Source organism: Cibotium barometz, chromosome 22 (assembly GCF_041138505.1).
Source record: "Cibotium barometz isolate CiBa-2024 chromosome 22, ASM4113850v1, whole genome shotgun sequence".
In the NCBI taxonomy this organism is placed as follows: Eukaryota; Viridiplantae; Streptophyta; class Polypodiopsida; order Cyatheales; family Cibotiaceae; genus Cibotium; species Cibotium barometz.
The window spans coordinates 8159674-8185178 of record NC_141067.1 but is presented as its reverse complement, the minus strand read 5'-3'; the positions used below and the strand labels follow the sequence as shown (position 1 = coordinate 8185178).

Genomic DNA, 25505 nt, shown 5'->3' with positions numbered 1-25505 from the left:
CAAGTTTATCTACTATGAGTAAATTCGACAGAGTTTCCTTATGGAGATGGGAAGGTCTTTGCAATAGGATTACCCAAAGCTAGTATTTAGTCTCTTACCAAAGTGGAAATATACATTTGATGTAATAATACTTTCCAAATTCAAAAACTATAAAACTAGAAAACATCTTGATTTAGAAGAGTGATTTGAAGTACTAAACCAAGAGACAAATTGATTTTGATGATGCACAAGTGTTTAGTAGCATCCCTATGGTAAAGTAGAATCCTCAATGGCTCTGAAAATTGGTTGTAATTAGCACTAATTACCATGTTAATAGCAGAGATAACTTTCTACTAGCAGAGCAGAGAATGATTTGTCTATTAAAGCTTTGATGATTATTGTTCGTGCTCAACACATCAATTTACACATTCTGTACAGTATATATGTTGAGCCCATGAGTCAATTGATTGAGAGTACGATGAGAAAACTAAAAAATGTACCCCCTCGTAATCATCGCCGACTACTGCACTCTTTTGAAGCTCTTGATTTAATTAATAATGCTCTCCTTTAATGTGTTGTAGCTCTTTGAGTTGTTGTATTAACTCCAAATGATGCCTTCTTGAAGGAGATGAACCAAAAAACCTTGGTTCTTGATGATTTTGGAGCTTGGCAAAAGAGAAAAATTTCTTGAAAACTAATCAAGAAAACTATTATTTTTCTAATCTAGACTATCCTAGGATACACAACTACTCAAAGGATGATGGGTGGCTCTGATCCCAACTTGAGATTTGCATCTAGAGTTGATTAGGATGTGTAGAAATGAATTAGAATCAACATCTTAGCATGCTAGAAAAGCAAAAAAGAGATTAACACTAATAACAATGCTAATGACAAAACAAGAGGTTTAGCTCAAAACCTCATATATTTGATCCATTAGATAGAGTGCCTTTTTATCATGTTGATTAGGACACATGATGCAGAAATGTGATTAATGATGGTTATTGTTAAGGAACAAAAAATTAATGCTAATCACATGTGCATGATGACTCAGAGGAGTAGTCAGGAGGAGAAGGGGGACTCTTTACCTAATCTACTTGAATACTACGTGAACGAGTAATTACAATGAATTGTAAATGCTATGTATGAACCATAGCTATTGGAGCCGTTCCCCAATCTTGGACGTTTTGAAACGGGCCCCCACAAGGGACGGCTAGGGGCAAATGTTCCCCACGGTCCGAAACATTCTAAGTTCAAAAACCCTTAAAAAAAGTCCAAAATGTTAAAAAAATGCATTTTCCTTTATTTTTTCCACTCAACTATGCATACATAACATAAATTTTCAAAGTTTTAGCCTATCCTACTTAAAATTCATAATTTAAAATGACATTTTTCAAGATTCCATTAGTTTTGTTTGTTGACATGGCGTTCAAAGCGTTCCCGTTCCCGTTCCCGTTCCCGTTCAAAGCGTTCAAAACGTTCCCCCGTTCTCGTTTCATGGTAACTATGGTATGAACATCATGCTTATTATTTTATTGTGGGTGTACTTGGTTGATCCAAATGTTGTGATTGCATGCACTTGGCTCTCTTGCCCTTTGGTCTTGGCGCTACATTTGTCTTTGAATGCTTGAAATGACCCTTGACTTGGTTTATGGGATTATTATAGCGGGTTTGTCTAGTAGGGCGGCTGTTCAGTCACTTGTGGTACTAAAGCCCATGTGGTCAAATTGTTTGTAGTGTGGAATGATCTGCTCTAATCAGGGTGTAGGGTCCTTCAACCCTTTTATATGGATTTTGGATTTTGATAGAAAATAAAAAGATTTTGATAGCAAGTCATATTTCAAGTCGGACAGCCCTTTTAGGCGTTATAAAAAATATCATAAAATGCGTTCATATTGTGCCCATGATGTCTCAACCATTAGTGCATATCTTGGGCATCTATAAGTGTTCGAGATTCTTCGATCCACACCTCATATCATCACATGAGTTGCAATTGCATGGGTGACTCCCACCTTGCACTATGAGGATGCAATACGAGGGTAGGCTCTCCGACTATTTGCAGGATTGACACAATTCCCACTCTTGACCTATCGTCTCACATGTGGCACATATCAGAGGTAAGAAATCATCAACAGCATTGCAGCATGGCATATATGGCAGGCCCGTTGTAATAAGGCCATCAAGGGCATCCTCCCCCACACAAGCTGAGTCCATCAATGCTATTTGAGCTGATATCATTCACACCATCTGCTGCTAATGGGCGAAGCTTCAGGGAGATTCAGCTCACATGCATAGGTGGCAAGACGGGCTTTTTTACACATAGTGCGTAGGGGCTCTTTCTTTTTGATTTGGATGGCAAAATCATTTGGCACTATAGGCCGCCTAATTTGGAAACACCCCCCAACCACCACCCGCACGTTATATGAGGTAGTCCCAGATTATCTCCCCTCATTTGAGGGTTCTAGGTATGGACATATAGCCTATGGCTGCTCGATTGTAACTAATAGAAGGATCTTTTTTCCCAAAAAAGAAAAAATTATATAGAAGGAGAATAATGGAAGAATTGCGAAAGCATGATCATCATGGAGGAACCCACGGTCATCCAGAGGCACTTTGTTCGTGAACAGTTCGTTTTGCTGATGACATCTTGCTAGAGTTTTGTACGACGGAGGACAGTACGGTGTGGACCTCCTCATCACGAAGTCGCTATCTCAAGATTTGCTCAGGCGGCACCCCAGCTCCCTGTGGTTGGTTTCACAGCCAGGAGCTGAGAGGGGATGTTAGAAGTCATCTCCTGTCTTTACTAAGACACCACGGCCTCTGTTGTGGGTGTGCTCGCCCTTGGAGGTGTTGTTCTCATTTTTCCTCACTCCCCGTATTTTTTCCCATTTTTTCTGTGGCTTGGAGGGCAGTCTTGTGGTGGCAGGTGGACCTCTGATGCTGGCCGACTGCATCTCTTTATGTTGGAGGTGGCCGATTGTCGTGGGACAAGTCGTGGACCTTTTTCAGATGCTAGCCGACTTGGGATAAATGGCTGATTGGTGCTTTCTGCTGGTCATGGGATATATGGTCCTGTCGGCTGCCTTTGACTGCCACTTAGGGGCCATATAAAATGGCCCCACAGCCCCTTGCCACTTTTGTATTGTATTCGGGATTCTTCTTGTGTATATATAGTAGAGTTATACGCCTCTCTCTCCATTACTGTCTATTTTCTACACTTGCTCTTGTGTTTCCAGATTCGGTAATCATCTCCACTGCGTATTTGACATTACTTTCCATCATAATGCACTTATAGACTACTGGGTACCTACGGACGGATGGTATCTTTTGCATGCTATTTCATATACCTACAAAATGTATGATTGATCATACATCGAGGCTTTCGGATCATGCACCTGTATGGCTTGGGTTATATTGATCCATGATCGTGCTTTACATGACAGAAGATTGTTGATGGTAAATAACAGCAGTTATCTATCGCATGCTTACTTCATATAGATGGTACATGCCATTGTTCATTCTCTTATGCTTCACATGAGGGGATTTGGATGTTGCTTGGTATGGTTTTGTGATGTGTATATAGGTTGTCATTTAAGATTATGATAGATGGTATATGGGGGAAACTAGGATGCGGGTGGCTCATGCAAAATGAGCCCTACAGTGAAATTAGCCAATTGTTTCCTTTGACAATTGATGAGCACCAGAATGTGGCATAAGCCAAATATTGTCTTGACCAAAATGATGCTTGTAAGTTGAACAAGTGGGAAACTTGAGCTCGACAAAAGCCACTTTTAGACAATGGTTGTTCTTCCAAATCCTTTTTTAAAAAATTTGCCACATCCAAACAAAAGCACTCTATTGCAAGAGTGAAACATTGATGGAACTTGGACATGTAATAAATCACAACTTGTTGATGTTTGTCATCACTATTTTGCAAACATGTTTGCTGCCTCTCAGCCCCCTTCTGAGGAAGTATTCCATGCATGTCATAAACTCTTGCAGTATGTTTAGCCTATTGTCACACCACATGAGGCAACTAGTATGGATGCATCTTTTACTGTGGAAGAACTCGATGCTCTCAAAAATCTAGGTAAATGAAAGTTCCCAGGATGGGATGGGCTTACGATGGAGTTCTTTCATGCATTTTGGGATGTTCTAATACAACCCATCCTCTTAACGGTTAATTAGTGTTGGTCTATTGAACAGTTGTCATATTCTTGGAAAGAAGGCTTACTAAAGGTTAATTAGTGTTGGTCTATTGGACAGTTGTCATATTCTTGGAAAGAAGGCAGGCTTAAATTGTTTCCCAAAAAACAACTTTGTGAAGGTTTAGCAGATTGGCATCCCATCTCTTTGATGCCTGTGGTGTACAAGCTTGTGACTAAGATGCTTGTGAATAGAATCAAAGGTATATTGCATGCTGGCCTTTATCCTAAGAAGGCAAATTATGGACAATATAACCAATGCTTATATAGGCATTGAATATGCCAAATATACGCACTAGGATATCCTCATTATGCAAGTGGACATAGCTAAAGCCTTTGATATTGTCTAGTGGGATTTTATAGCACAGGTAATGGACATAATGGGTTTTGGGTGCAAAATGAAAAATGTTGTTTTCTGGCTATATCGAGAAGGTACAACAAAATGCATTTCGGGAGGAGAATTTTTATTTTCTTGGTAGTTGGGCAAATTTGTCTTAGGCAGGGCGTCCTCTTAGTGCCTTGCTATATACCATTGCTATGCATTTGATACTCCTGTACATGGATAAGCTGTCAGGATGGCCTGCTACATGGAACTTCCATGGGGGATGGAAACAAGTTTGTGGCTCAAGCCTATGTCGATGATTCTTTTTTTTCCTCGGAACACAGAGCTTTATGTGAGGGTTCTCATGCAAGCTTTGTCACTTTATGAGTTGGCTACTGGATTGAATGTCAACTTCGCAAAGTCGAATCTGTTATCATTGAAAAATTATGATTAGCATAAATTACTTTGGTTAGGAAAAATTGTGCCACTTGATTAGATAGGTAGACATCTTGGATATCCCATTGGATGGGAGATCTCCCTCAAAGAAGAGATTGAGTGGGTGATGGAGAAGCTACATCATAAAATTGAATATTCGAAGTTGTCTACATGGCCATTGCATGTATGTCTTCGAATAGTGCAGTCTATAATCACAGTGTATGTGCAATTCTATCTCCCTTGGCTGCCTTGGTCTTGCACACAGATTGAATTTTTCATGTCTAACTAAAGCCTTGGAATGCTTGTGGAAAACAAAAGTGGATAGAAACGCCCTTCCTCTGATGAAGCAAGAATTGGTTTGCTCGCCTAAGATGAATGGTGGACTTAATCTTCTCAATATCCATTATCACGTCCTCGCAAGGAAGGCGATGCTTCTACTTGATTTTGTGGCACAAACAAAGCCATGGCTCACATGTCGGGCCGTATGTGTCTCTCCATGCGTACATAAGCATATGGAGTTTGGGTCACCCGTTATGATGATATAGTTTTTGGACATTTTAATGGCAAAATCATGGGTTCTCCCTATTCTAATGCTCTCATTCAAGATTGGAAAGGTTTGTTACTCCACCTACATTGGTCAGGCTGGTCCCCAAACCAGGGAAACTCTTTTACTATGGAGAGCATTCATTAGAGTAGGGTGTTTGAAGTGCCTCTTGCATTATCCCAGCCAGGGAAGGCCTATAACCTTTTTGTGTTTGGAATTTGCCACATACGAGATGTTATTGATGAGCATGGTATGGTTTTTTCGTTCCCTCAAGCAGTCAGACATTGTCATTTGGGATTGCATCATAGGTTGATTTAGAGGGTCATTATGGAGACGACGCAACCATTGCACCCGATGCTCGTAGATTCATGAGCATGCGAATCATCTATGGATGATGTCTAAATCCTTGCCTTGGTGGAAAGCGGCATTGGGACAGATATGGAAGAGCAAATTGCCCTTGAAGCAACGATTGTTTCTACGGAGGTGTATTATGGGTGTTTTTCTGGTGGGATTCTTTTGGCATGTAGACACATTGCTTCAGCCTCATTTAGGAGATTCTCTCACCCACATGAGATAGTGCCCCATTTTTTGTGTACTGCTCCCACTCTCGAGCCCTCGTGGACAGATTGTCATGGTACCTATGGGCACAATTTCCAAGCAGACTTTTTGGGAGGCAGTTTTGGTTTTTGGTTCACTCTTGTATTGTTCATGTCAAACCTTTTTCTTCTTTCGTAGTTTACTTTACTAGTCTCTTAGAGATTCTTTTGATCTTGGGGAGCTCTCTTTTCCGTAGCTGGCTGCTGGAGGTGTTTTCCCACTGTTTCTGAAAAAAAAGAATGTCTCTTTGTGTAAGCAGGGAAATGAGAATAACTCCAAAAAGGTCTCTTTGAGTGGAGCTGCGCTACACCCATCTTTATCGTAAGGCTCTTTACTGCCTACGTATTCATGCACTTAAATGTTCTTCAAACATTTACAAAACAGGTGTTTTCTTTGTCCCTTCATAGGAGAGCTTACATTGAAGTGTTGAAGCCATATTTTGAAGCGAAGATTCTCAGCAATCAGAACCTCTTGCAGTTTGAGGAAAGATTTGAGAATCTACTGGAAATGATACCGGATGATGGTAAATGTGAACTTCTTATGATTTGTGCATTGATCTGTTATTATCTTAGTGTCCGTAATCCAGCATGCACAGCACCCTGCTCTAGTAAAGTAAAGAAACGTTCTAGATCCTTCATCAGGTGTTAGTGCACAAGCACGTGACCGCTGGCAGAGCAATAGGCAATCCTCTTCTGAGAGTGAGATTAATGCAGCTCGATGGAAGGGGCTAACACGTCTACTTGAATCTGGAAAGAACAAGGTATGCACTCTTATGGTACATATCTTATGTTGTTACATAAATTGGGTGTGGTTTTGCTGGCCTTTTCTTTTGTTTTGGGTGGATGAGGTGGGGGAATTGGGGGTTGCACATTAGATTCAATGCAGGACCCACCTCCTCTTTGTTGGCACTGGCAGTCTAGGTATGTGGGGCGAGTTGATAGTTTGAAGCTACGCAAGGACATAACCTGAACCCTCCTTTGGCCTATGCAGGGATCGGCTTTGCGAAGGTCTATGGAGGATGTTATTCTTTCATACACATACCTCGCTTGGATTTGGAGGTTACTTTCAAGACCTTGCCATGCTAGAGCTCTGCCATAATCAATACTTTTCATGAATGTGTTTTGATTTTTACTTTTCAGGTTTCCAAGCATATGATTCATTTGCTCAAGGCACCCTTCTGTGTGCATCCCAAAACAGGTTCGTCTGGTTCTTTGTGGCAAGGGAGAAAGCCGCTTTACATGCAGCAATGACGGCTCTTGTTTTTGTGGGCATGACGTTTCATTTACTACTGAATTCTTTTCATATGGGCTTGACCATCTTGATTTAGTAAACGGCAGGCCGAGTTTGTGTGCCCATTGATCCTGAAGAATGTGACAGTTTTGACCCCACAGCAGTACCGTCTGTTGCAGAGGCATGTCTTCTTCGATTTTACCAAAATGCTTTTTATTACACATTTTGGTGCCTGGATCTATTTTCAGCCCCTCTTTCTATGGTAGTTCTGATAAATATGCTTGACATTTGAGGTTGGTGGAAGGCTTGGAAGTACATTTTTGGTAATGATCTGGTCGAGGCCCTATCCATCGTGAATATGCGGAGAATCCGTTGCCAAACTTGCTGAGCCTTTGGGCAATCCCAAAGACAATGTCGCTGAGACTCTTGAGGGTGGCCGCACCTTGGGCAAGCTGTTGGCCGACCTCCAATTGCCAACCAAGTGCCAGCCGCCCAGTTCCTGTGTGCCAACTGTCAAAGAAAGAGGATGATCTTTCTAGGCCGAAAATTGTCCCAAAGTCTCTTCCAAAAATCTGAGAGGAAATGTTGTGAGAGGCCTTGTGTGATTGCCATTGGCCAATGTGCTGCTGCTGTTGCTGCTGGGGTGCCATCAATCTCTCGCATCGGATCCTGTGGCCTAGTTGCGCTGAATATGCAAAAAAGGGGCATCCAAAGTCTCCTCCCGATCAGCGGGGTCATGCCAAGTCCACTCTCTCGGGTCCCACTAGAGGCGCGTGAGGGGTTGGCACTCCCATATCCACTGTGGATGAAATCCAATCACCCTCACCCTTTGTAAGGTGCAGCAAAGAAATCCTCCAAGGGGGGCTCAGATCTCTCTAATCTGCCATGGGATCCGATAGAAAAAGTGAGCAAACCACTGCCCTTATCCGCTCCGTGGACTGCCACAACGATAGTAGAGTTGATGTTGATGCTGAGCTTGTCTCTACTCTGGATCCTTGCCAAACATCTCTCCTGAACCTCCGGGAGTAATTGCCTGTGTGCAAGACAATCTCCAAGGGACCCGGCAGGTCCCAAGCTCATGATACGTGAGGTTGGGCCCCCAACATGTGGCCACTGGGTAAACGGATCATTGGGTTCTAGATCAATGGTTGCCGAAGACGCTCCTCTGAGGCAGCCGGAGCTAGTTGCTTGAGGGCCGGCCTGAGGTGGTCCCAAGCTCGGAGTAAACTTGCTGCAAATTTGTCTTCAAAAGTAGGACTAAATCTGCGGGCCCTCTGAGGCAGTCGGAGCTAGTTGCCTGAGGTGGTCCCAAGCTCGGAGTAAACTTGCTGCAAATTTGTCTTCAAAGGCAGGACTAAATCTGCGGGCCCTCATCACTGTGAAGATCCATTTGGTACTCTACGGCCAAGGGCCCCCTAGACTCGGGGTGCGGACTGAAATCCGAGCCAAGAGGAAGTCCTTCCAAGACTCACCATCGGGAAGGAGCCCTCTAACAATCTGAAACCGGCCTCTGATAGAAACCAGAGTGCGGTAGACTAGCAGTCACCCGTCCACTTGTAGTCTAGATATGAAAACAAAACAGATTAGAGCTAGAGTGCCCAAATCTGAAAACAAAGCGACACCTGTTGGCCCCAAAGCTTGGCGCCCCTTGCGGTATTTCTTTATTCAATTTCAAAAGTATGAAAGGCTGGGTACAACAAAATCAGCCAAGAGATTACACCTGTATGTCCAATCTGACAGCCCGAAGTACCTCTTCGCACAGAGGATTCACATACACAGATCTGTGTCTCAAAGCAACACACTGTGCCTCCCTCTGATCAGCCAAGATCATTAAGCAGGGCAGCCATGAGCATACATCTGGCATATCTCAAGCACATGATTCAACATCTCAGCTCATACATACATTCACTGTTCAACCTCTGTCTCCAACCTTTTCAATCTGTCATACCCCTCCTCTCACAAGGAGCCAGATAGCTCAAATTTGCAACAGACATAAAGCAATAGAGAGAGATATTGATGAACAAACTCAGAGCTTACCCAAAATGAGCTCGTGGATCTGCACTGGAGGAAGTAGCGGTACCAATCTGTACTTGCAGGCACTTGTTTCAACAACCTTGCTTCACACGTGTGAGTGTACTTGTCTGTACCCTCCTCCCTGTATCCACTTAGTGCTGTACCTGTCTGTACAGTCCTGAAAAACAGCACTGTACCAGTCTGTACTTGATTGTACCTGTCCGTACAGGACTGTACGGACTGTACTTGCAGTAACCAGAATCAACCCGCCTGCTGTCTGGATGCTGGACGCCTGCGCCGCATGAAACAGATGATGCCCAACAAACTGTACTTGCTGTTGTACAGCAGACACCACCTGTACTGACTGTACGGAACTGCAGACGACTGATCTGTCCGTACAGTTCTGCCCGTACTGCCTTCAACCTGTTGACTCTACTAGCAAGCGCCGCCAGAGCCAGTACCCAACAGTACTGCAGTCGCCTGACTGTATGGCCTGCAGCTACGTGGTCTATACAGCCGGTATGCAGTACAGCTTTGCACTCTTCACAGCAAAAGCAGTCGACTAGTTCCCCTTTCTCTTCCACGCTTGAGCATACACGCCTGTCTCCCAAAAGCAAGAGAGAGAGAGAAGAGAGAGAGGCATGGACTCCAAAAGTGGAGTTGCCCCTCTCCATATTAATCCTAGGGCCCCAACTTTAATTATTATTAAAGTTCCCTAGGGGCCACTAAGGCCTAGGGGCAACCTTCAATAAAACATTAGAATTTTAATGTTCTAGTTCCCCCCTTCACACCTAGGGATGTCCACACATCATTAACTCTGTCCGGGCACCCCCCATGTGAATCATTCAATATTTTGACTCAGCAACCACCATGCCCACACTTATGCTGTTCCATTTTCACAGGGCCATGACATACCCCCCTCTTGAAAAATGGCAAGCGTCCTCGATTGCATTCTGGTGATACAGCAAAATATCCAAAGTGAAATATACAATATGGCAAGATCAGCGTCCCAATCTCTCTAAGCCATGCACATGTATCAACATTCACTGCAAACCAATGGCATAGTAATAGTCCAAGTTGTATACCACTGTGAACCATACATATCCACAAAATCCCATGTGACTAGTACACATATATCATAGAAGTCCCATAAACAGATGTACTGTCAGCCTCAGTACCTTCGGGTGAGATAAAAAAAACTGCACCAAGCGACCTCTAGATGTCATCTGAGCCTGTCTGTATCAAGGGAGTGGAGGTGCTACCCCCCTCTTGAGCATCAGGTAATGCTCCAGACCCATGCTCTGTTGAACCTGAATGAGCCACAACAAGAGTCGGCTCTAACTCAAAGGCATCGAGATAATGCTGCAAAACCTGAGGTGAATCTGTTAAGTCACCTTCCTCCATCCACTTCGCATCCATCGGTGAATAGTTCTTGAACTTCACAAGATAGCGACGGGAAACTTTACCTCGTACCTTCCTTTTTTTATGTGCCAGTATCTGCTCGGGAATCAGAACCTCATCAAGTTCCTCAACTTCCGGCTGAGCCTCATTTGATACATCCTCCGGCACATCCCCACGGAAAGGTCTAAGGAGACTCACGTGAAAAGCATTGTGAATCCTCCAGTGATCTGGTAGCTTCAAACGATAGGCTACCTCACCAATCTTTTCCAATACCTGAAAAGGCCCATAATAACGCATGCTCAACTTAGGGAATAAGCGCTCTTTACCCTTCATCTTCTTGAGTCTAGCCTTTTCAAAGCGCAAAAGAACCCAATCACCCAATGCAAACTCTAAAGCACGTCTGTGACTGTCTGCGGCTTTCTTTTGCTTCTGCTGAGTTTTCTGGAGTGCCAACTTAACTCTCCGATAAGCTTCATCCATACTCTGCACATACTGATCAGCCTCAAAGATCTTATCCTTTGTATGCAAAATGGGTGGTACCTTCTTCCCTCCTTCCACAATCTCAAAAGGCGCCTTGCGTGTCGAGGTATGAACAGTGTTGTTTTATGCAAACTCCACCAAAGGAAGATACTTTTCCCATTGTTGCTTGTGCTCTGATACATAACACTTAAGAAGATCCAACACTGTAGAGTTAGCCTCTTCTGACTGACCATCTGTTTGTGGATGAAATGACGATGAAAACTTGAGAGTTGTACCCATGTTGTCAAACAACCCTCTCCAAAACAAACTCGTCATCCGTGGATCACGGTCACTAATGATAGACGTAGGCAAACCATGATATTTGAAGATGTTCGCCATGAACAACTTCACCATATGATCCACTTTGATCGTCTTACGCATGGGAATGAAATGAGCCTGCTTACTGAACCTGCATATGATAGTCCAAAGGCCATCATTACCCGTTTGTGTCGGTGGAAGATCAAATATAAAATCCATGGCAATGCTCTCCCAAGGTCTATCTGGAATAGGTAAAGGCTGTAATAACCCTGGTGTCTTTTGACGGTCAAACTTTACCTTTTGACATACGATGCATTGCCTCATGAAGGCATCAACATCTCTTCTCAAGGTTGGCCAATAAAAGAAAGTCTCCACTGCTTTTACCATGGCGTCAATACCTCTATGATCTGCATACGGTGGAGCATGACTTTCAATCATAACCTTGAGTCGCAATGGCCTGGTAACACACAGTCTGCCATGCATCAATAAAAACCCATCTCTGAGAGTATAGTGCTTATGCCGCTGACCCTTAGACATCTGATCATACAACTTTTCAAAGTCCTCATCATGGGCATACTGCTCTTTCATTTCATCAAGCTCATGATGATAAGCAAGTGAAACTGCAGAGACTTGTGGCTTGCGTGACAAAGCATCTGCCACTACATTCTTTTTGCCTTCCACATGCACAATTTGGAAGTGAAACATAGACAAAAAGTTTGCCCAATGCATATGCTTCTCTGAAAGCTTAGTCTGCATGAGGAAATAACGCAAGGTCTGATGATCTGTCTGCACAGTGAAATCAGCCCCAAGCAAGTAATGTTTCCATGTAGAAAGAGCGTGAATTACAGCCAACATCTCTTTCTCATAAACATGTAAATGCTTCTCGGCATCTTGCAATATTCTACTCTCATAGGCTATGACATGTCCCTCTTGCATGAGAACTGCACCAATGCTACTTCCGCATGCATCACACTGGACAACAAAAGCCTTTCGGAGATCCGGTAACACCAATACTGGGTCCGAAGTAAGCTTTTCTTTGAGCTTTTTGAATGCTGTAATTTCCTGATCAGCCCATCTAAACAGAGTTGCCTTCTTTGTCAAGGCATGAAGAGGCGAAGCAATTTCAGCAAAGTACCGTATGTAATGCGTGTAATAGGAACACAATCCTAAAAAGCTGCGTACATCATGCACGGTCCTCAAAGCTGGCCAATTAAGAATCGCTTCCACCTTTGCTGGATCCATACGGACTCCATGCTTAGACACAATATGCCCCAAGAAATGTATCTCTTGCAAAAAGAACTCACTCTTCTTGCCATTAACAACCAGCCTATGGTTTCTGAGTTCTGCAAACACAATGGTCAAATGCCTTCTATGCTCTTCCTCAGTTTGTGAATGCACAATCATATCATCAAAGAATGTGCCCACAAACTCTCTGTGAGGCCTGAAAATCCTGTCCATCATCCTGTTAAATGTGGCAGGTGCATTTGTCAAACCAAAGGGCATAACCAAGAACTCATACAATCCAAACGTGGTTCGGAATGCTGTCTTATGTACATCCTCGGGTCTAATTCGTATCTGATGATACTCGGTTTTCAAGTCAATACGACTAAAGACTGTGGAGCCTTGTAAGCGATCCAAAATATCATCGATCCTCGGTATGGGGAATCGATTCTTGATGGTATTCTTGTTAAGCGCCCTGTAATCAATACACATGCGCCAAGAACCATCCTTCTTTTGCACTAGGAGTACAGGTGAGCAAAAGGGTGATGAGCTAGGTTGTATCAACCCTTTATCCAAAAGCTCCTGCACCTGACTCATAATCTCTTCCTGTTGGGCTGCACTAACACGGTATGGCGGTCTATTTGGTGGACTACTACCAGGAATTAGATCAATGGCATGATCTTCTGGCCTCTCAGGAGGAAGTTCCCCTGGCAATGACTCGGAAAAACAATCTTGAAACCCACATAAGAAATGAGTGCTGTTCTTATCTAACATAGACAAATTAGACTTAGACTCATCATCTTGTGCATCCTTTACATAAATCAAGTACGCGGAAAGATGCTTTTTCATTACTGATGAAATCGCCGAAGCGGATACAATAGGAACAGATTCTCCTTTGAGTTTTACATCCAATACATGTTCTTTCCCTCTATGAGTCAGAGTGATTTTCCTATTGTAAGTATCCACCATCGCATGTACTCTGTGGCACCATGGCATCCCCAACAAAACATCACAGCCATCAAGTGGCATGATGAAGAACTCTTCGCTGTCCACATAACCGTGCAAATAAAGCCGAAGCTTCCCAATGATAGGAGTAACGGGTTCTGCATACCCTGGACAAGCCATATTAGGCTCATGTAATGGCCCCATCTCCTTTGCACGAATCCCCAATCGGTCAGCCAAATCTGGTGAAATGAAGTTGGCTCTAGCACCTGTGTCAAAGAATATCAAGGCATTCTGATCTCTCACTTTGCCCCATGCCCTGCACAACTCTCTCTCTTCAACACCTGGCTGTTCCCCCACAAGATCAGGAACTAACCCTGCAGAAGGCTTTGGTTTCTTTGACTTGGGCTCTCCTTTATTGTCAGAGTCCTTTTGGGACTTTCTCTTGGGACAATTGAATGACATATGTCCCTCTTCAGTACAATAAAAACATTTTCGAGCATCTCTCAAAGCCTGTCTTTCCTCAGAAGTCCTCTTGGGCATTGGCAACTTCTTATACTTCGTCTCTGAAGACCCTTTAGCATCACGTGAAGTATGCCCAGATTTTTCAGCTTTCTTGCTCGAGTTCTTACTTCCTTTAAACCCAGATGATCCTCCAGTGAGTAACGCATTAGCTGTCATAGCATTCTCTATCATCTGTGACATGTTCGTTACTCGAGTCTTGATACAATAATCTCGCACCTCTTTGGGCAGCCCACAACAATACTTCTCTACCTGTTCAGACAATGGCACTGCACGGTAAGAAGTCACTGGGAGTAAAGCTTCCCAAAACTTCTTGTTATAATCCTCCAAATTCTCACACTTTGAAGCATCTAACTTGTGCCAAGCGGTCATAACATCCACCTCAAATGTTGATGTGAGCCATACAGAAGAGAAGACCTGTTTAAACCATACCCACGTAGTGGGTGCTATGCCCTGCAAAAGAAGAGTAGACCACCACTGCAAAGCATTGCCCTTGAGAAAAGTGGCAGCTTTCCTCACCTTAGAGGACTCTGTGTAATTCCCACCAGAAAAAACAGCATCAAACTGCTGTAAAAAGGTTAGTGCTTTCAGTTTATCTTTGGCCCCATTGAATGTATCAAACTTCACTGCAGCTCCCCCTTCCTTGTAATCCTTCGCCTTTCCCATAGGCGTTAGATTATCATATGGAAGTGGCTTTACAAGATTGCTGCCCCCAACATTCATGCCCATCATTGGGTCAACATTTCCCATTCCCACACCAGGCATACCATACATTCCAGCCATGTTTCCAAACATTCCATTATGCATACCTAGCTGCATACCACCAAACATATTGCCTTGCATTCCAGGTTGCATGCCTCCAAACATATTTCCTTGCATACCGGACTGCATACCACCATACATATTCCCCTGCATACCAGGCTGAAAATTAGCTCCAAAAGGCTCGTGCATACCCATGCCTCCCTGAGGGTAAACCCCAGTCATAGATTGGAACACAGAGCCACCACCAAAATAACCTGGATGCATATTCTGCTGTGGAATTGATGGTTGTCCAAAGAAGTAACTCTGTGAGTTTGCTCCATAAGCATGCTGCATGTTCGGAAACTGGCCAAAAGATGGATCCTGTGGGATGGCACCACTATGACCTTGAGGAAGATTCTTAGAACGAACCTTCTTCTTCTTCTTCTCGGGCTCTGTACGGGATCTCATAAATTCAGCAAACCTCTCACTCTGTGTGAGCTGCATAAATACATCCATAACACCAGCCAAATGATCTTTAAATCGAGCATCATCATCCTCTTTACCAAGTACATCTTCTGACTGTGTTACATCCTCATATTGCTCAATATCTGCAGCCTGTTCTCCTGCATGAATATCCTCAGATACATCTCTCTCAGGAGAGGTCTCTTGCTCTTCCGCTTCATGAGAGAAGTACTCATCCTCTGTATCAGACATGTTTGCTGAATTTTTCAGCGATGGCTTTCTTCGAGGCAACCACGAGCTCACCCCCTTCAGAAAGTTGATGATTGGTCCCGGCAACGGAACCTTGAATGTAACGCGCGGAAGCTCTGGGTAGTCATCTTTCAGCCCTAAACACTCTTGAAGACCTTCTGATGCAAAAACGCACCATGATGCAAAAACGCAGGTAGAGAGAGAGTAGAGAGAGAGAATGAGAAGTGCTGGAAATTCAGTATATACTATGTACAAAAAAGGTACAAATCTGTACAGCACTTGGCTGCCCTCTTGAAAAGGTGATAAACCCTAATTCTGGCCCCCTACGGGACCCCTAAGTGACCCACACCCCTAGTGGGTGGAATGACTAAGACATTGAGCAAAGGGGCTATTTATAGCCCCTTGGATTAAATGATGAACTGGCCGACTGCTGGTCGGCCAGTTACAGCTTCATTAAAATCCCTTAAACTCAGCCGACTGGCTCTGGTACTTGTCCTCGATGCGCCGGCTGCTGCTACACCTTCTGGTACAGTCCACCATTCAGCCGACAGCCATCTGGTACTACTGATGTCAGCCTTCCTGCAGCCGACAGCCTTCTTGATCCAATCTTGGCTCCAAGTCCTGCTCCATGTCCATCTTCTATTGGTTCATAATCTTTATCTGCTTGCCTCTTCTGGATCTAGCCCTAGAAATGTCCATGGCATCTGTGATGCACATGACATCCCCCTCTGCTAAACTTGATGACGGGAATCCAACCTGCTCTTGGATGACTGTCATCATCCTAATCCTGTTCCGAAGTCCCTCTGTCATCATCCATCCCTGGCAAACCTTTTTCTCTGAAAATCCGTTCTGTTCTCCAAACCACTCTGTCTCTGATGAAGATCTATGCATCTGGTCTTCCTCTAGTCCACAATCCATTCCTGCCCTGGCTCTGAACACCGTCTTGGTCTTCGTTCCTGGAACTGAGTCTGGCACTCTCACATCACCCTTGGAGGATCAACCTCCCTTGGGACCGTTCCCTTAGAACCCATCTGGCTCACGGAACTGACATCCCCATCTGGCACTGTGGAACACCACCAACAAACCTCCTGGGAGTTCTTCCCGATCTGTGTTCCCGTCTTGGGCTTCGAATCCGTGTACTTTCCTGTACCTTGGACCTGTACACCATCATATGGGACTGAATCAGTGTTTAGCTTTGCTGAGCCTGATGCTCTGATACCAATGTAACGCGCGGAAGCTCTGGGTAGTCATCTTTCAGCCCTAAACACTCTTGAAGACCTTCTGATGCAAAAACGCACCATGATGCAAAAACGCAGGTAGAGAGAGAGTAGAGAGAGAGAATGAGAAGTGCTGGAAATTCAGTATATACTATGTACAAAAAAGGTACAAATCTGTACAGCACTTGGCTGCCCTCTTGAAAAGGTGATAAACCCTAATTCTGGCCCCCTACGGGACCCCTAAGTGACCCACACCCCTAGTGGGTGGAATGACTAAGACATTGAGCAAAGGGGCTATTTATAGCCCCTTGGATTAAATGATGAACTGGCCGACTGCTGGTCGGCCAGTTACAGCTTCATTAAAATCCCTTAAACTCAGCCGACTGGCTCTGGTACTTGTCCTTGATGCGCCGGCTGCTGCTACACCTTCTGGTACAGTCCACCATTCAGCCGACAGCCATCTGGTACTACTGATGTCAGCCTTCCTGCAGCCGACAGCCTTCTTGATCCAATCTTGGCTCCAAGTCCTGCTCCATGTCCATCTTCTATTGGTTCATAATCTTTATCTGCTTGCCTCTTCTGGATCTAGCCCTAGAAATGTCCATGGCATCTGAGATGCACATGACATTGAAACCGGCCTCTGATAGAAACCAGAGTGCGGTAGACTAGCAGTCACCCATCCACTTGTAGTCTAGATATGAAAACAAAACAGATTAGAGCTAGAGTGCCCAAATCTGAAAACAAAGCGACACCTGTTGGCCCCAAAGCTTGGCGCCCCTTGCGGTATTTCTTTATTCAATTTCAAAAGTATGAAAGGCTAGGTACAGCAAAATCAGCCAAGAGATTACACCTGTATGTCCAATCTGACAGCCCGAAGTACCTCTTAGCACAGAGGATTCACATACACAGATCTGTGTCTCAAAGCAACACACTGTGCCTCCCTCTGATCAGCCAAGATCATTAAGCAGGGCAGCCATGAGCATACATCTGGCATATCTCAAGCACATGATTCAACATCTCAGCTCATACATACATTCACTGTTCAACCTCTGTCTCCAACCTTTTCAATCTGCCATACCCCTCCTCTCACAAGGAGCCAGATAGCTCAAATCTGCAACAGACATAAAGCAATAGGAGAGATATTGATGAACAAACTTAGAGCTTACCCAAAATGAGCTCGTGGATCTGCACCGGAGGAAGTAGCGGTACCAATCTGTACTTGCAGGCACTTGTTTCAACAACCCTGCTTCACACGTGTGAGTGTACTTGTCTGTACCCTCCTCCTTGTATCCACTTAGTGCTGTACCTGTCTGTACAGTCCTGAAAAACAGCACTGTACTAGTTTGTACTTGATTGTACCTGTCCGTACAGGACTGTACGGACTGTACTTGCAGTAACCAGAATTAACCCGCCTGCTGTCTGGATGCTGGACGCCTGCGCCGCCTGAAACAGATGATGCCCAACAAACTGTACTTGCTGTTGTACAGCAAACACCACCTGTACTGACTGTATGGAACTGCAGACAACTGATCTGTCCGTACAGTTCTGCCCGTACTGCCTTCAACCTGTTGACTCTACTAGCAAGCGCCGCCAGAGCCAGTACCCAACAGTACTGCAGTCGCCTGACTGTACGGCCTGCAGCTTCGTGGTCTATACGGCCGGTATGCAGTACAGCTTTGCACTCTTCACAGCAAAAGCAGTCGACTAGTTCCCCTTTCTCTGCCACGCTTGAGCATACACGCCTGTCTCCCAAAAGCAAGAGAGAGAGAGAAGAGAGAGAGGCATGGACTCCAAAAGTGGAGTTGCCCCTCTCCATATTAATCCTAGGCCCCAACTTTAATTATTATTAAAGTTCCCTAGGGGCCACTAAGGCCTTGGGGCAACCTTCAATAAAACATTAGAATTTTAATGTTCTAGTTCCCTCCTTCACACCTAGGGATGTCCACACATCATTAACTCTGTCCGGGCACCCCCCATGTGAATCATTCAATATTTTGACTCAGCAACCACCATGCCCACACTCGTGCTGTTCCATTTTCACAGGGCCATGACACAATCAGCTTGCCTAGCAAGGCGCGACTTTGAATTGAGAATCAATGATGCCTAGGCCCCCTCTGTGTCGTGGCAATATGATCACTCTCCATGCCACCTTAACCCTGGCAGGCTTCCCGTCACTGTCGGCCCATAAGAAATTCCGGATCAACCATTGTACCTTACCAATACATGCTTGGGAGAAGGGCCAACAAGAAGTAATGTGCCACATGGTGGCAAGAAGGACCTGGTTCGCCACCACCACCCTACTAGGTAGGGAGAATCTCGCGGAACTCCAGTACAAAAGCTTCTTTCGAATGCTTACAAGAAGGGGGGCGAGCTGCTTCTCCTAAGAGATATGGATGCCCACCTGACATCCAAGATAGTGAATTGGAGTGCCCCTCAGAATCCACTGGAAAGCCTTAACTGGACGCCAAGTTTTGGCGGGTGCAGAGCCTACCCAGAAGCCACACAACTTGTGCCAGTTGATCTGCGCTCTTGATGCACGACAAAAGATCTCAATCGCCTCAGTGAATCTTTGGAGATTCCCCACATCTCTAGCAACGTAAGCTGCTGTATCATCTCCAAACTTTGAGTCTAGTACGGAGGCTCCCCCATGTGGACTTCTAGTGTAGGGGGAGTGACTTCAACATAATGGATAATATCTTTGCCTTTTGGGGGGTGATGACCTTTGCACAAATCCACCAGGAGGATCTGGCAGTACTTCTTCTTGATTTTGAGAAGGCATATGATAGAGTTTATTGGAACCTCTTGGAGGGCAACATGCTGTGGATGGGCTTTTTGATGGCTTGGATTCGCAAGTTTCAGCCCTCTACTCATCAGCCCATAGCAAGGTCCTTATTCAAAAGGCAAGGGGGGCCTTCTTTATCTCCTGTTTGATGCATCGATGCATTTGTTGGCCCTTTTCCTTTTCCTCTTTGTAGTGAAGGCAATGAGCTGTTTTTTTAATGTTCGCAGGCCATAGAACTCCAGGCGCTTAGCCTGCCTTTCCATGCTTCAAAGGAACTTTTGGATCCGAGCTTGCAAATGACAATGTTGCTTGCCTTTCTGGTTCGGAAGGGAAGCGTTTTGCCTTGCCTCTGTTGCGCTTATCAAGTGGCACAAGTCGCTTGGCTTTTGGGTGGCCCTCCCTGCCTCAATTTGTGGCCAATAGACGCTTTCCAGTGGGTCTGTAGGGGCAGCATGGCTTGGTATGCCAGGTAGGCAAAGCAGGAAGTAGCCCCCCTCCTCCTGAGTACTTGGAGGACGTTACTTGCAGGCAGAGTGGTGGCTAAAACCAGGTTCTCCTTGCTATCATTTGGTACATTATCTCTTGTTGGGTCTTCCCTAGGTTGTGCATTGGATAGGTCCAAGACCTTGTCCATAACTTTCTGTGAGTGGAAAGTGGTGGTTGAGCAGTTCAGGCCAAGCTGGCCTATCATAAAGGGGGTTTTGGCATCGTTAATGAGGCGGTATAGAGTAGAGCTTGCAGCCTATAGGCAGGCACATCTTTGTCCTCACCCCTCCCGTGGCGGATTGTCATGCGCACAAGGCAGTGCCATGTCTAATACTTGATCATATCCCTCATCAGGTAGCAATATTAGGTGCATTTGGGGCATCTTCATCAGCATGCATCAGGTCGGCAGCAGTTCAGCCCATATATCAGGTCGGCAGCAGTAGAATATTAGTTGGCAAAATTGTGTGAGAATCGACAGCATTTATGAGTAATTTAGGTGCAAAAGTTAGCATTTTATGCCACATATTTTATGTCAGAGGACAAATCAGCTGGCCGACAGCAGTTGAAGCTGGCCGACCAACATATCAGCATCATATTTAAGAACGTAGCATGATAGCTCATAATTCATCTCTTGCCATCTTGGAGTTGGATCATGTATAGGCAATAGAAGTAGTCAATAGCCCTTTATGGGAAGGCCTATGACTAAGCATACATGAAACCTTTTCTATGTACATGATATGTCACATTGGTATTAGAGCATTAGGTGTAGGCACATCACCAAGCAGTGCAAGTCCCACAACTTGACATCAGAATATGGAAAGTTTCCATACTCCCCGGACTAGTAGTCCTGCAAAGACTCACCCACCCCTACCTTCATCGTGCGAGGACCAACCTCCACCCTAGGGGCATCGTACTCGCACCACAAGGGCATTGCCGTAGTTCTCAAGGGCATTGTCAAAAGGGGTATACAGGTCCTAGCAAGGTAAATGCAAGCAGTTAAGAAGCATGAGGAAGGTCAGGCATGCATTAGATGAATCCTCAGCATTTAGCCCATGGAAGTTAGGTCCTCAAAAGGAGTATCTCAATGGCTTCTCGGGAACATGAGGAGTAGCCTTAATCATAAGTCAGTGCATTTAGGGACAAGGGTATGCATGCAAGGGGACAACATTGGAACAGATGCACACTCATGCCAGGGAAGAAGTATGACAAAGTTGGAATCGCAGAGCAGTCAAGGGATGATGACAATCATCCAAAGTCAAAGACAGAAAAAGTTGGGTTCCCATCATCAAGCTTAGTAGGAGGGGATGTCATATGCACAAGGCACTGCCATGTCTAATCCCTAATCATATCCCTCATTAGGCAGCAATATTAGGTGCATTTAGGGCATCTTCATCAGCATGCATCAGGTCGGCAGCAGTTCAGCACACATATATTAGGTCAGCAGCAGTAGAATATCAGTTGGCAACATTGTGTGAGAGTCGATAACATTTATGAGTAATTTAGGTGCAAAAGTTAGCATTTTATGTTTTTATGCTACACATTTTATGTCGAGGACAAATCAGCTGGCCAACAGCATATTAGCTTCATATATAAGAACGTAGCATGATAGCTCATAATTCATCTCTCTCCATCTTGGTGTTGGATCATGTATAGGTAGTAGAAGTAGTCAGTAGCCCTTTTTAGGAGGGCCTATGGCAAGCATACATGTAACCTTTTCTATGTACATAATACATTATATTGGAAAACATCTCTCTCTCTCTCTCTCTCTCTTGCGTTTTGCATTAATGTTCCTAGAGGGTGCTTAAGGGCTGTGATTAACTACATGAAGGCTTCCGCTATGTCACACAGACTGGTCAACAGGAATGTGGTGCGACTACACCTCTCCCTGTACTCTGTGCCTCTTTTGAGTACAAGTTTGTGGGGAGCTGCTTCCATGCCGGGGAATCCCTATGCTCCGCTCTCTTCCGGTTGACCCCACTTGTGACAAGGAGAGACTTTGGCAGTTTTTGGTGTGGAAAGAGCTCACCCCCTGCACTCCAGCCATTGCTTTGGAGCTCATTCCCACATCTTATGGTGTGCCTCAGCTTGGCTCAGCTCAGTTGGTTCGCTCTTGGCTTCACTTCTGAGAGTCGACGCTCTGCACGTAACATGGGGTGGCGACTGCCTTAGCGTCAACGTCTACTTGGCCTTTCCTCTGGATTGACACATCCCAGTGGCCTCATCTTCTTCTCCAACCTAGGTTGCCAGGCTTGACATTCCCTTGGCTGATCTTCGGCATCCGGGACACTGCTCCGCAGCCTGCATAGTTGGCAGCCAGGGCCAGCTACAGCCGAGCTCAGTATTTTCAGAGAAGGATTATCACACCCCCTGCAGTTCGTGCGGACAGTTGGATTTCATGACCGTGGTCGGCATGTTGATCCCTCCTCTCTTTGAGGTTGCAGATGACCCGTCTTGGTGTTTGTGGCTTTCAAAGAACCGTCCTCTTTGTGGTGCAGTGGAGTGGCACTGGAGGGCTCAGGGACACCACCATTCACCAAGAGGCCCCAAGCACCCCCTTATTCCAGTATTCAGCCAGATTGGGCCGTTGCATTCTGCTCCAGGAGATTGACGTTTTACCCGTTGCTGCCGCACATGAGCGGGTCCATGACCTCTCTTGTTGCTGATGTATTTTTGGCATTGGCTTTTTTTGGAGAGCTTCTTGCCTTGAACAATTACCATCTTCCTTGGGCTACTAGCTCACCAGAGCCTTGTGGTTAGTCTTTGCTGGTTGCGAGTTACTTGCAGACTGCAGTCATTGTGGTGCTCTCCAAGAGACTCAGTGACATTCGCGTTTGGGGATTGCCCGAAGACACAGGAGGTCTGGCGGAGGATTTGTCGCCTGCTCATCTCAGAGCCCAGCACACTCCAGTACAGATTGATTGCTTGGGCCATGGAGGTGGGAGCAGCTTTACTTTATGAGGAGGATGTCACTGGCCTTGCGCTCTAGCTTATGCATTTTTGGATTTCGGCCATCCCTGCCTCTTTGGTTCTGGCGCCTCACTGGACCAAGAGACCCATGTATGCGGGACATGGGAGCTCATCTGCAGCATCGTTGCCTAGCTCATATGGTGCGCTGATACATTGAGACGAGTGATGGTTCTGTCACCCTGCTCATGGGGTCTGTCCACTGTTGCATTTGAATGGACCTCATTCACATCCTCTGTGGATAATGGACCACCTCATTGGTGACTCAGACCAGATGCAGCATTGCAGAGCCACCTTCTAGCGGACATGGGGCTCGGCCCCCTGTTTCACTTGTGGACTCTGGACTTGTTTGGCAATATAGCGCGTGCCGCTCCCCATTTGTTATTTGGTTTTCCAACCTCGCTTGAGGGTTTTTTTGTAGCTTGTTCGTCTTTTGAGGGTTGTAGTCTGCATTGAGTAGGTGCTTTCTTTTTCGACAAATAGAAAGAACTTTTCATGGGAAAAAGTTGGATCCAAAGGGAAAGCGCCCAAAGGATGATATCCTCACTTCCTTCTGTTGAATAGTCTTAGGAAACAAGAAAATGAACTTAGGGGTGTGTTGTGTAAAAGAAATATGTCCAATAAGAAGAGGTGACATATATAAAGAAGTAATGCAATCAGTTTGTGGCCCGAGTTTTATCTTTAATTTAAACACGTCATCATCTTCCCAAAGATTTAAAAAAAACCTTTACAAGCAAATAATGCCATTGTTTTCCTTTGAAGTGAATTATAAAGTCACATGTAGAAGAAAAAGTTTGGTAGCACAGACAATGCATATCATAATCAAAACCATGTTGTGCAGTTAATGGGAGAGGTAAATAGAGGAGCAGCTCCTTCACAGGACTCCATGCCAAACTCCAAGGACAGGGGTACCGTCTCTCTCTCTCTCTCTCTCTCTATATATATATATATATATATATATATATACATATATATATATATACATATATACATATATATATATATACATATATACATATATATATATATACATATATACATATATATATATATACATATATATATACACACACATTCGACATGTCTTTCTTGCATGAGTGTATGACTCTTGCATGCTAAACGGCATCTTTCTGCAGATCTCATTAGGACATCGCTTCTGAAATCCGTAGAGTACTTCCGGTCACATTTTCTCAATCCACTCTTGAAATCCTGCAAAGTAAGGTCTCCCATCTAAATGCTTTTGAAAGTGTGAGTTTATTTGTCACTGCAGGCAAGTATGTTTACAAAAACCATAGTTACCGCGGAACGGGAACGTTCCGGAAACGTCGGATGCTAGAACGGGAGCGGGAATGGGAGCGGGAGTGGATCGGGAACGTCGCGGAACGCCACGTCATATGACATGTCAGCATATGACACAAAAAAATGTAACTTTTTGTATACGGATAGCCAAATATGTTTCATAATATTTTTTCCCCCAAGACATGAGCATACATTTCTGCAAGCAAAACTTTAAAAAATAAAAAAATAAAAAAATAAAATTTTTTCGGAACGTTTCGGACGTTCCGGGAACGTGCCTTCGCCCGGAACGGCGTTCCGGCGTTCCAGGAAGGCGGAACGACGTTCCGTGGTAACTATGACAAAAACAATCTTTGTTCCAACAGGTGCAGTTGGAAAGCGCATATAAAGAGAAAATACAGAATTCGGCTTCACGAACAACATTGGATTGGTAAATACAAGTGCATTGTAACATACTTATTATGAAGTGGCATAATATGCAAAACAAACCAGTCAGATCAAAAGATGGACAGCTCCAGTTGAAGACACTTGTCCATATTTCATCCACTTTGCACCTGGGCAAACTGCTCCAATGGTTCAATGAGATTGCTAATACAAGAGTATTGTTGTATATCAGTAGAAGACTGTAGTTGAGTTTCATTCAAAGATGAAAAACCTTGTAATGTTTCTATAAACACTGATCTATAGTCACAAGAAATGTTTTGAGGTTTTGAGGTTTCTAAGATATAGTGCTGCTTACATAGTCGGGTTCACATTATAGACCGACTATTGTATGTTGTTTGTAGGAGAGTAATTTTCCTTTATGTGTGCACTCTTATCTTCTAGTTATATGGTTGTAGAGAAGAGAATAATATAGAAGAAAATTCATTCATCCATCTCTCATGTCTTGCACTCTCTTGTGTGTGTGTGTGTGCTTGCAAGGTACTCAAGATCTCCCTCTCCCCCGCATTCTCTTTATGGTATTAGAGCTCTGGTTTGTGTAAGAGATAAGGAGGCAAGCAAGAGTCAAGAACATGCAAGGAAGGAAGTGGTACACAAATAAGAGCATCATTATCTCTTCCCCTTTTTGTTTAGGTACAACAACCCCTTGATAGCTCTAGGAGCTACACATCTCCAATTGAGG

General features: G+C 44.6%; 1 protein-coding gene and 1 pseudogene across 1 annotated transcript; one reads left to right on the top strand and one right to left on the bottom strand.

Annotated features, from left to right (window-relative positions):
* Positions 1-1398: 1398 nt before the first annotated feature.
* On the top strand, positions 1399-24816 carry LOC147626221 (DNA primase small subunit-like; annotated as a pseudogene).
* LOC147626222 (uncharacterized) lies at positions 9475-15142 on the bottom strand. Its single transcript, XM_086816216.1, has 2 exons — positions 14008-15142; positions 9475-9830 (listed from the first exon to the last, which is right to left on the bottom strand). The coding sequence occupies exons 1-2, from the start codon at positions 15140-15142 to the stop codon at positions 9475-9477; spliced, it is 1491 nt and encodes a 496-aa protein (XP_086672342.1).
* Positions 24817-25505: the final 689 nt, after the last annotated feature.

Coding starts and splice junctions, on each gene's coding strand:
- LOC147626222 (XM_086816216.1), bottom strand. CDS start 15,142: ATGGGTATGCACGAGCCTTTTGGAGCTAATTTTCAGCCTGGTATGCAG. Junction 9,831..14,007: donor TCTTGTGGGGGAACAGCCAG/GTGTTGAAGAGA, acceptor CCGGCTGTATAG/ACCACGTAGCTGCAGGCCAT.